Source organism: Lithobates pipiens, unplaced genomic scaffold, assembly GCF_037356315.1.
Source record: "Lithobates pipiens isolate NorthernLeopardFrog02 unplaced genomic scaffold, aLitPip1_a1.2 Scaffold_25, whole genome shotgun sequence".
NCBI lineage: Eukaryota > Metazoa > Chordata > Amphibia > Anura > Ranidae > Lithobates > Lithobates pipiens.
Window position 1 is genome coordinate 1,438,660 of NW_027507787.1, and position 12,489 is coordinate 1,451,148.

At 41.2% G+C, this 12,489-nt stretch overlaps 1 protein-coding gene across 4 annotated transcripts in view; it reads left to right on the forward strand.

Moving 5' to 3' along the window:
- The window catches only part of RASGEF1A (RasGEF domain family member 1A), a 588,956-nt gene extending 578,068 nt beyond the window's left edge, over positions 1–10,888 (forward strand). For all 4 annotated transcript variants that reach the window (XM_077453952.1, XM_077453953.1, XM_077453951.1 and 1 more), the window contains 4 exons: positions 1,689–1,880; positions 2,043–2,166; positions 4,341–4,413; positions 8,005–10,888. In XM_077453952.1, coding sequence (XP_077310078.1) covers positions 1,689–1,880; positions 2,043–2,166; positions 4,341–4,413; positions 8,005–8,029 — 414 coding nt within the window. In that variant the 3' untranslated portion in view covers positions 8,030–10,888. The remainder of the gene's footprint in view (positions 1–1,688; positions 1,881–2,042; positions 2,167–4,340; positions 4,414–8,004) is intronic.
- Positions 10,889–12,489: the final 1,601 nt, after the last annotated feature.

Below are 12,489 nucleotides of genomic sequence, written 5' to 3' on the forward strand. Positions count from 1 at the left end.
ATATAAAAAAAAATTGGGCTAACTTTACTGTTGTCTTATTTTTTTTTATTAAATAAATTATTTTTTCCCCAAAAAAAGTGCGCTTGTAAGTACGCTGTGCATATATGGTGTGACAGACATTATTGCAACGACCACCATTTTACTCTCTAGGGTGTTAGAATAAAAAAGAAAAAAAAAGTATATATATATATATATATATATATGTGTGTGTGTGTGTGTGTGTGTGTGTGTGTGTGTGTGTGTGTGTGTGTATATATGTATGTAATGTTTAGGTGTTCTAAGTAAATGGAAGGAGATCATTAGCATTAATGGTTGTAATTCCAACGGCCACCACAAGAGGGCGCCAGATTCCAGAAGGAATAGGATCACAGAAGGGAATAGCTAGCATCACAGAAGGCCTCAAAGCCAGGGGCTTAATTACCGGCCGCCGGCGGCGCGGCCGGACGCAATCACGCTGGGGGGGTCCATGGAGACAGGATACCCCCAGCTGTGCTGCCCCAGGCGCCAGGCGCTAATTCTAGTCGCCAATGCGACCTGGCGCCCGGGTTTTGTCGAGCCCTGGGTTAAGGGCAGGGGTACCTGGAGGGAGCCCACCCCTCTATAAAGTCACAGGGATGCACGTGACGCCCAGAAAAAGCACAATGGCAGCGAGGGCCTCCTGTGTGTCCCTACCCCCAATGCGACCAACTCTAAAAAAAAGTGGCAACCACTCCAACCTATATCTGGCCAGGCATAGGTTGGGGTGGTTGCCACTTTTTTGTACAGTTACACAATATAGAAAACCTGGATGCATGGCCAGTTTTCAGTTTGTTTTGGAGCATTGGTACCCTATACAATTGAAGGCTGCCTTGATGCAACAGATGTGAACGTGCATCATTATGCATATGCTTTAATGCACGGCAACAGACTAAAAGGACCTGTATAGGTCTTAAAGCTTGCTAGAATACCCTCAACTCTCACCTATTTCTCCAAAGGCTATAACATAAAAGTAAGCCTTAGCACCATCTAGTGTTCCCGAAGAAAATGGCAGCAGAGACTTTTTTTATTATCATTACACAGCTCCCTCCTATTAAGAATACATTAGGTATTCATACTACTACATATCCTCTTTAATCTGAATACAAATTATGTATTATTTTTGTTTTTATGGCTGCAGATGTGTGTAACATAAAACTTTACTGACTTTGACTATATATAGTATAATGCATAATATACATAGAGGTTGATTTACTAAAGTCAAATATACTGTGCACTTCCAGTGCATTTGCTCTCGATCTGAGAGGAAGCTCAGAAATGAGGAGAAGCTCTGCTGATTTCTGTCATCCAATCACATAAAAGCAAGCATGCTGTTTTATTTTTATTTTCCTTGCAACTGAGTATTCTTTGCAAAGTGAAGCTTTCCTTATTTACTAGGCTCTGGAGCAATTGCACTTGCAGTGCACAGTATATTTGCCTTTAGAAAATCTACCCCATAGTAAACCTTTGCTGCTTTAATAATTACTGTAGACTGGGTCTCGTTTAGCCTTCTGCACCATAAATTATACGTTGGGTAGTGGGTGCACCATTTCTAAGTTTGCTGTTGGGTAATTCATACAATTTGTGACTTGGTGGCGATAATATTTATATACTTATGCATGATGTGGGATTATGGTGCTATTAAGGCGGTTTTGTTTTTCTGTAATTGGCAGCATCATATGGATCCATCCAGCAATTTCTGCAATTACCGCACAGCACTCCAGGGGGCGACACAAAGGTCTCAGAGTGCTAACAGCAGCCGAGAGAAAATTGTTATCCCAGTTTTCAATCTTTTCATCAAAGACATCTTCTTCCTGCACAAAATTCACTCCAATCGTTTACCTAATGGACACATCAATTTTAAGGTAAAACCTATTCATTTTGAATAATATATATATCTCTATATATATATATATACATATATATATATATATATATATATATATATCTACAGCAAATGTTTTTAGTGCAGACGTGTTTTCCTAATATCAGTTATTTATGAATAACATGTTTCTCTTTTTTTACAGAAATTTATGGAGATTTCCAGGCAGATTCATGATTTCCTGACTTGGAAGCAGGTGGAATGTCCATTTGAAAAAGACAAGAAAATTCAGACATACCTTCTCACATCACCAATTTATACAGAAGAAGGTGAGCGCATGTACAGTCAATATCACACTGGAATTGGTACAATTATGTTATGCACCTTGTAGGATGTGATTGTACTAACCGATCTTATCAAATAATAGCTGAATAACTAGATCCATTTCCACCAACATGTTGCTCTGCTAACACCGTGAGCTGTTTCCAAGTGTGCCAGTGCCGACCCTTGTCACCACCCTGTACCTGCACCCCAGTGTACCCAGTTATGAGGTTTATTGTGAGTGCATTCTTACAAAAGGCTGTTGGTGACCCAGTGGTCCTTAAAGGGGTTGTAAAACCTTCTGTAGTGCAGCAGCCCCCCTTTTACTTACTTGAACCCGGTCCTTCCAGTGATGGGGACAAACACAGCAGCTACAGCCGCTGTCTCGAGTCATCATTGGATAGATTGATAGCAGCAAGAGTCATTGGCTCCTGTTGCTGTCAGTCAAATCCAGTGACAAGGGGGGACGGGGCTGAGTACTGCTGTCTGTGTTAATGGACGCAGCAGCAGGACTCAGGAGTGCGCCCGCACGAATGCCACCATGGAATGCTGCTCTCTGTGGGGGTACGCGAGAAGAGGAAGAGCCAGGAGCTTCGCTGAGGGACCCCAGAAGAGGAGAATTGGGGCCGCTCTGTGCAAAACCCTTTACATTTTTGAGTCCCTGGTGCCCACTGTAAAACATTATTGTCCTGAGAATGTAATATAGAACATGGTATGCCCAAAACATTTACTTTAAAGGAGCAGTTCACCTTATGAAGAAAAATAATAAATGCACATTTTATTGCAGGCAAAAAATTTGCATTTTTGCTTTGGTTTTTTTCAGTTTTTTTCATGGAGCCTGCAGAGCATTGCACTCATGATCAGCAGATTGTGGGTGCAATCTCAGACTCCTGCAAACTCTCTGCATAGCTGTCTGCCTGTATCGCGTACTGGCAGGCAGTTACCTGAGAAAATCGGTGGACTACGAGAGCGCTCACCAGCTCAATGGCTGATGGTACTTGTCGGCATTAATTGAATGAATGATTCAGCTGTGTGAACAGAGCCCTGCATGGCCCCACTGTATTCAAATTGTGACAGTGGGTAAGGGAAGGAGATCTCCATCCGCTGTCACAGAGAGAGTGGTTTGGGGGGGTGGGGGGGGTGGGGGATTGGGTCTGCAAATGCTGGAATATGTTACATGTTACACCCTAAAAATAGGTGGAACATGTAACATATTCCAAAAGTGAACTTATCCTTTAAGCCTTTCTGGCATATCATAAATATTAGTGTAGACTGTGTACTGCCCCGCTCCTTATGGTCCTATGGAAAATACATACCATTCCCCTCCTAAACAGCATAGATGCATTTATCATTACAGATCTACACCAGTTCCTGGCAATTAAAAGTGTAAAAGAAACATTACCCCAATAAACCGTGACTGTTTTTTAGACATTATAACTTTCCAGGAACTGTATAAATCAAAATGGTAATAAACAATTACAATGGGAGTCGAAGCTAAATTGCAGTGTATGCTAACGGTCACACATACCTTACATGGGAAATGTAAACATCTTGTGTACTTTCCTTTATGTGACATGCCATGGCATGAAATATGACAGGGAGAAGCATGTGACCATCAGAACCAAACAGGAGTATGAGATCTGCATTGGGAAATGTCACCTGAACAGCGATAGTTGTATCTGTTCAGCCACAAACAAGGTGCTTCTGTGTAGAATCTAGGAGTCATTTTATATTAAGATGGGTCATATTTACTATCTAAACTTCTACAAGCAGCACTTTGGTGTGCTTGATATTCATAGTACTGCTTTGTAATGATGACTTAAACTCGCCTGCTTGAACTGTGACTGTTCCCTACTGGTTTGAGCAGTGTATGGCCACGCCAGCACCACTTTGTTAAACAGTCAATTGTTCAGTGGACTTTTGCCAAAGTCCATTTTCTTCTGGATTGTCAGCTGACCAGAGTGCATCCAGTCAGGTGCAGGCACTGGTTTGGGTATTCAGCAGCTCTGGCTGTCAGAATACAGTAGTCTGGCTGGAGAAATGTGTCTATCCATGCTGGCTATACTTATGAAACCATGGCCAGCTTTACTCCCTCTTCTACACTTTGACATTTTTAAGCAATGATTTAATGGTGGATACAATGGGTACGGAATTTGTAACATTTACCTTTTTATATTTGTAGCTCTCTTTGTGGCTTCGTTTGAAAATGAGGGTCCAGATAATCATATGGAGAAGGACAGCTGGAAGACTCTCAGGTACACAATGACCGCTGTTGAAACAGTCCTAGAAGCTGATACAAGATCATTGTGATCATAAACAATGCTCAGGGCTGAATGCTACATATGTACTGACCCTATTGTAGGAGGTAGAGATGTTGGGGGGGAGGGCATGCTCATAAATAAAGAACATTTTTAATGTGTAGTTAATCTTTAGCTGTCATGAGGTGCATGTAAATATGCCATATATTCTTTATCAATAGGCTCATTGAAAATGAACCTTGAAGCGGAGTTCCACCTAAAAATGGAAATTCCACTTTTCAGAATCCCCCCTCCGGTGTTACATTTGGCATCTTTCAGGGAGGAGGAGATACCTGTATAATCCAGGTATTTGCTCCCACTTCCAGGCATAGATATCCGCGGGTACCCGTATCTACACCATATCCGGCGCCTCCTCCGTCCCCCCGCTGTCTTCTGGGAGACACACAGGTCCCAGAAGACAGCAGGGACATGTGGGATCACGCAGCGCAACTTGCGCATGCAGAGTACCGAAGATGGCGGCTCCTCTACCCGAGAGCCGAGGGACAGACTGGCTTTGGGTGCCGACATAGCGGGAGCCCTGGAAAGGTAAGTGTCCATATTGAATGTGCTGCCTTTGTGTAATGCACGTGCACGCAATAACGCTCTCCAACAATGTAAACCAAAGCATAAAGCCTTTAGACTTGATGACTTTAAAAGTCAGCAGCTACAAATACTGCAACTGCTGACTTTTAAAGTCATCAAGTCTAAAGGCTTTACGCTTTGGTTTACGTTGTTGGAGAGCGTTATTGCGTGCATGTGCATTACACAAAGGCAGCACATTCATTTTAACGAGTTGCTTAACACACCAAAACAGGTTTATGTCCTATTATTGTAACCAGCATGCTGGGGCATTTCTGTGAATTGTGGTGCTTTAGCAAGGTGCATTGAGGCGCCACTGAGAATGAAAGGCACCGCTGCATATAATTGCATACCACAACACAACAGTATGCACATGCTCTAAAAACAGTTGTACGAGGATTTAAACTGTGAGAAGGCTAGCTAATGGCCCCTCGGCTACTTTTCTGTTGACAAATGTAGTTAACATTGATGGAGTAAAAAGGACTAGGCCAGTGTCATAGATACTTAGACAATGTGACAGTGAATGGTCAGTGCATATAGCAATTACATCCTCATTAATGTGACTGCTCATATAAGAAAAAGTTTCACAAATATAATTTTGCAAAATGATTTAGGTGTCACCATGGATTATCATATGATAGGATAAGGTTGCAGCACTATCAAAACAAAACCTTTTTTTCCCAAATTTTCTATTGCTCTAAACATAGAATAAGGCTGGCCATACATTGTTGAATTCCAAACGAATTTTCTTTTCAAAATCAGAAATTTTGTGATCCGATGATACCACCATTGATTTTCCAAATTCAACCAACCAAGCCTTCAATTTTACCTCCTGTTGCTACAGAAAATAATTTTCATGTCTTGGAATTTTCTTTTCTTTCCGGGAATTTTCTTTTCTTGCAGTTATGTGCACTCCTTTTTCAATTATATTTCTCACACGATTCTCCCATCATTGATTCGAAAATTGTTAGTTTTTCAAAAAATTTCTAACAATTCGATAGCCGCATGAAAATCAACTGTTGCTGTGTCCCACTAATCATGCAAAATTCTAACGAAAATTCTTTGAAAAGATTTTTGAAAGAAAATTAGTTTGGAATTCGAAACCATGTATGGTATAAAGGGCCAGCCCTGAGAAGTAGATGGAAACCCTAATGAAATTACATTATTATTTTTATTGTTATAAAGGATTTATATAGCGCCAACAGTGTGCATAGCCCTTTACAACAGAAAGGGGAGGACACTACAATTAAAATACAGACAGAACATTTAGTTTCATGAAGCAATTATGTGTCATAAATAATTGAAATTTATAAACCAAATACTTGTGTTCAATATTTTTTAGTCTTTGTTGCATCTCCATGCTGCTGCACTCCTGCAGCCTCCTCCACATGTCTACATGGCTTCAGTGATGGCTGCGTGGCATTTATCAGGGTTTGAAAATGGGGACAACAGTGGTCTGAGCTTGTACAATTTGTCTTCAAATGGCCATCTGTAGTCTCCATCGGAATCCCATGTGATAAAGGACCACCACTGGAAGACAGAGACTAGGAGGTGTCACCCCATATCAGAAGTACCTTCACATGGACCTTCATGGGAAGATCACCAGATATTATTTTAATGAACGCTGGAGATTTCAAACTATTGAAATTGACTTTAGAACTTACATTAATGTGTTAACACTTAAATGGGTTTTTAAAGAGGTTGTAAACCTCGGGGGGGGAAAAAACCCTAAAAAAAAACCTACAAGACAAACACATAATGAGCTTATGAAATACTTACCTTAGAACGATGCCCTGGAACGACGTCAGCCCTCTGAGTACAGCACTGACATCTTCCACCAGAGTTACTTCTGTCACAGCGCCGTAGCCGCGATAACATAACTCCTCCGCATGCGTGTGGGTGCTGCCAGTCATGGAAGAGCTACTGAAGAAACGGCACGAGCGAGCTGTTTCTTCAGTGCGCATGTGCCGATGATGTCGCACATGTGGATATAGTAATATCTCCTAAACGCTGAAAGTTTCGGAAATATTCACAGGTAAGACTTACCTGTAGGTAAAAGTGGTAGCAAAATGTTTACAACCACTTTAATGATTGGGTTAACATCTACTTTAACAGAGTAAAAATAGGGGATTTCCTAGGGCATATTATAAGGCCCCTTTCACATGGGGTGGACTCCATTTGGTCTGTCCCCCAATAAGAGCAGAGTGAGCAGATGACAAATCCATGTCCCCTCAGTTTTTGCATAGTGCAGGCAGCCATGTGTAAATGGACTGCACTGTCTGTTTATACCATCATCTGATCTGCCTAGATAGAGGAGGACAAATCCCCGTCCATTTTTTTGGGATCAGATCAGAGAAAGGCAGGTGTAAATAGACACAAGTCCATTTACACCTGCTGGTCCATTGGGGGTGAATAGACCAATCAAACATGTCCACCTGAAAAACTGACAGGCAGACCTGATCTAAACAGCCGTGTGAAAGGGGCCTAAGGCAATAGGCTAGCTGCAGCAGAATAAGAGTAGAACACTCACATGGTGAAAATATCACTAATCATGAACTGCATTGCTTCACTACACCTCATAGCCACCAATCAGAAATTCACTATCAGCAGCTTAGAGACAGCAGGCAAATGAAAGGTGATTTCTGCCAAGGATCAATGTGTTCCTCTGGTTCTTACGCCAGTAATAAAGCGTTAGGCCACTAAATATTTGGGGGATAGTTATATTATTTTATGTCACACAGACACCACTGATGAGGTCTTTGCACCTGAATATCCTAAGAGTTTGGGGTGGAGAGGGCAGAGCCAGGTGTCATCACAATCATAGAAATAAGACAAGCCCCCGGGGTAATTCCACGCTCCAGGATTTCCTGATTTGTCAATTTTGGGTAGATTGACCCATAAAATAAATCAACTGTATTTGAACTTGTTTTGGGGTGTCATTTAAAGTCTGTTTCTGTTCTCTCTCCCCAGGTCCACACTTTTAAACAGAGCCTGAGAAGATCCACGCGATGTCTCAAGCACACACCCGTTTATTTTATTTTTATTTTATTTTCTTTCTTTCGTTCTTGTATTGTGCAGAATGTTTGAGTCAGAAAGACAGTCCTCGCTGGTTGGGGGGGTCTGCTGATTTTTGTATATAAAAACTTTTACAAGTCTTAAAAAAATACCAGTCTATAAATTTAATTATATAAATATATATATTTCATGCTGTAAGCACTTAAAAAAAAAGGAGAAACCTAAAAAGGGATACATGTTTTCTTATTTTTGTTTATTACAAAAGGAACCCTTTGCTGCTGGAATGGCCAAAAAGTGAATGTCTTTGTAAAGTACAGAGTAATAAATGCACTGTATGAGCCTTTTTCACAAGAGGGTTACCCCCCCCCCCGTATATGCTACAATCACACACAAGGGCAGGGCCCTGGTTTAACAAATTGATGGAGGTTTATAAATGGAAGGGTTTATAATGGGTCCAGACAGATCTAATATATACATTCGGTCTGCCCATGCTGCTATATTAATGTAGTAATAACCCATGCCACACCATCTACAGCGCCGTACAAACCATCAATTACACATGGAAAAATGTTATTTTGCCTTTATGACTCTCTCCTTTAATATTCTGTAAATTGATTTGGAATGACGAGTCAGCGAAAGTCGCAGGAAGACTTGTTACACTGCCTGCTCTTAGATGCAGTCAAGGTGCCTTTTATCTGACACTCACACTATTGGGGGGGAAAAAAAAAAAAGAAATAATAAAAAAACTTTACCAAGTGGATTCCTTTGTCTTATACACTATTTACAAGTGTGCCCTCTACTGGTGAAATCACTGAATTGGTTTTTACATGCAAGTTTGCTCGGTGTTTCCAAAGTTGATTTTTAGAACACCTAAAAAAAGAAAAACAATATGGTCACTTATGTTCAACAAAGTCTCCTTTTATAGTATCAAGGGACCCATTAGATGATATGTGGCCAAAGCTTTATTATTTGCAGTTGAAGGTTTGCATGAAAAAAAATTCCTTAAGGACCAAAACATCTTATTTAAATAGTATCAGGCACAATGAATATTTAATCTTTTGGCTAATGTTGGGGCGCAAGTGGCCTTTAAATGGTTATCGTAAGAACTAAACCTAATTGTGTCCAGCAGTAGAAGTCATCTATAAACATCAAAAGGTATGACATTTCCCTTCCCCACTACCATGACAGAGTTATCTGCGGTACCCTTCTTTAACCTTAGACCCAGGACCTTACTTCTCTGTGGCTCCATACATGAAATGCGTACCAGAATCACATTAGCCACTCCAGGGAATATTAACAGGGTCTGCCATAGAAGGCCGCAGTTGGGATTTTTAGACACACACACACACACACACTAGGGGAAATCAATCTATCAGCATGTCTTTTGGAGTGTAGAAGGAAACCATTGTACTTGGAGGAAACCCACAAAATAACAGGGAGAGCATACAAATTCCTTGCAGATAGTGTCCTAGTTAAAATTTGAACGGAGAACCCCATTACTGCAAGACAAAAGTGCCCAGTATTACATTTTTAGATGAAAGTAAGGCCATCTAGTATTGGGCAGGATCAGGCAGGAGAATGTACAAAGAACTTCCTTTACGGGGAAAATGGATTAGTCAGTATATAGTGTCAGTTGTATGCATAATATCTGCGTATGAAGATAATCAGTTGTTAAAGCTGAACTCCAGGCAATATATTTTTTCTATGTAGTGGGGCTGTGCCCACACAACATAGGTTAACTGCTTGTTTTTGTCTAGGGGATTGGAGAGCTGAGATATACTCTCCTAATCCTCCAATCCTCCCAGCACCCCCGTGCGGGTGGAATGTTCCTGACGTCATCATGCACATAGACTAGCTTTGGACGTGAAGCCATCAGGAACAATCTACCTCTGGATATTGGGGAATACCGTTTTCCGAAGGATCGAGTGAGTATAGGCTCTGTGTTCACCCCTAGACAAAATGAGCATTTAACCCATGCAGTGCGGGCACAGCCTTATTGCATGGGGGGGAAAATAACTTGGCCGGAGTTGGGCTCTAGATTTTCTACCAAAGCCCACCTGCCTCTATCTATGGCCACCTTTACTGGAGCATTAGAAACAATAACATTGAACAATTTATTTCACTTTAGCCCTGAGAAAACTCTCACTACAAAGCAAGCATAATGAAATAAAGAAAGCATCTGATGGTATAGAATGAACCACTTCAATAGTAATAAGACACAAAATAATCTCTCCATCTCTGGGCAAACATGACGTAATCTTGTTCTTTGTGTCCCCTTTAACCCCCTGAATAAAAACCATTCTGATATCATCTGAAAGGCACATTCGGTTTTAGTGCTCTGCATTGGGGCTCAGGACCATGGTATACAACGCACTTGCAATCTCTGAATGATCACTAACTGGTTTTCTAAAATGAAGTTCTACCTATTAATTGCCATCCATACAACATTGGCCGATCACATTTAATCCGCCATTGCACCTAGACAGCCTGGAAACCTCAAAACACAACATGGCCCCAATTGTCTACAGAAAGCCTTATAATTGGATAAAAGGAAGTGGAAGGTGTTTATGATATGAAAGGGGATGGTGTGCAAGTCTTGGTCACAGAGGGATTCTCAGCCTTCTGCTTCTCTTTCACAGTACTGAACTCTTCTCATGTACATCTGTTTCTCTACAACCTGCTCTCCCTTTCAGTTTGAACTATTCCATGACTGTATTATTTGGGTATTTATGTTCTATTGCCACCAGCTCGTCCAATCCAAGCTGTACTGTGAAGCAGGGTATTCTGTGTTTGACCTAATGTGCTTGCATAAATAAATACAGACTTGCTTCAAAATGAATCCACGGCCTTGAGTTTCATTCTTCACATCTCCACTCTTTACCGTATGATTTTTGAGATCATCTATTCAAATGCTGCGGCATGTAAAGAATTTCACATTTGTACCATACAGTTTTCCTGTAATATAAGTTTCAGAAGGACCATTTTTATTTATTACATAAACTGTATTATTGGGAGAAAACTGTTTAAGCCTATATCTTCACACAAGGCCGCACAATAAAGCTGGACGAGACATCATTCAATCTTAAAGGACCAAAACAACTTATTTAAATAGTATCAGACACAATGAATATATACAGTTAGGTTCATATATCTTTGGACACCGGCGCAATTTTCATACTTTTGGCTCTGTTTGCCACCTGAATAAAATTAAAACGAAACAATTCAAATGAATCAGACTTGCAGACTTTCAGATGTAATTCAAGAGGGTTGAACATAAATATCAAGTACAAATTTTAGGAGCTGCAACCATTTTTATACGCCCCCCCCCCCCCCATTTTCAGGGGCTCAAATGTAATTGGACAAAATAATAAAATCATAAATAAAATCAATTTTAATATTTTGTTGAGAATCCTTTACTGGCAATGACTGCCTGAAGTTTGGAAACCATGGACGTTACCAGACTCCCATTTCCTCCTTTCTGATGTTTTGCCAAGTTCTAACTGCAGCTGTCTTCAGTTGTTTGTTTTTTGTGTGTCTTTCTGCCTTTAGTTTTACCTTCAGCAAGTAAAATGCATGCTCAATTTGGTTGAGATCAGGTGATTGATTCGGCCATTGCAGAACATTCCACTTCTTTTCCTTCAAAATCTCCTGGTTTGCTTTTGCAGTGTTTTGGATGATTGCCAATCTGTACTGTGAAGCACCGTCCAATCAACTTTGCTGCATTTGGCTGAATCTGGGCTGACAGTATATCTCTAATAGGGATGAGCTTCGTGTTCGAGTCGAACGCATGTTCGACTCGAACATCGGTCGTTCGTGTGTTCGCCGAATTCCGAACGTTTGGGCCGTTCGCGGCAAAATTCGTGTGGCCCACAATGCACTGCGATGGCGCAATGCATTGCTGTCTCACGATTGGCCAAGCATGCACTGTGACCCCGCATGCTTGGCCAATCGCAGCGCCAGTAGCGGGAAGAGCAATGGTTGGCCACAGGCATCTTGCCTGTGGCCAATCATAGCTCAGACTGTGTAGTGCACGCCCCACACTATATAAAGCTGCCTTTCAGGCGGCCTCGTGTAGTGTTTGTTAGCATCTGAAGCAGTGGGTGTTCTGTGTACCTTCAACACAGTTACACACCAATCGTTTTTGGCTGATTTACTATTTTGCTCTTGTGTAGTGGTTACTGTCTGTGCCCTGACCGCAGTATACACCACTATATTCACCTCACCTATATAGCTAGTGATCTAGCTTTAATAATAGAGCTTGCAGTCAGTAGTGTTAGTGCGTGCTGTCTGCGTGCTCTGTACCCAGTACATACCACTATATACACCTACATAGCTGTTCTCTATTTGAGCCCGATTGTCATTTGCTGGAGTTATTGGAAGTTGTGTGTGCCTCCAGCACAGCACAGTATACATCTGTATATACCCCTTTAACTCTGCTGT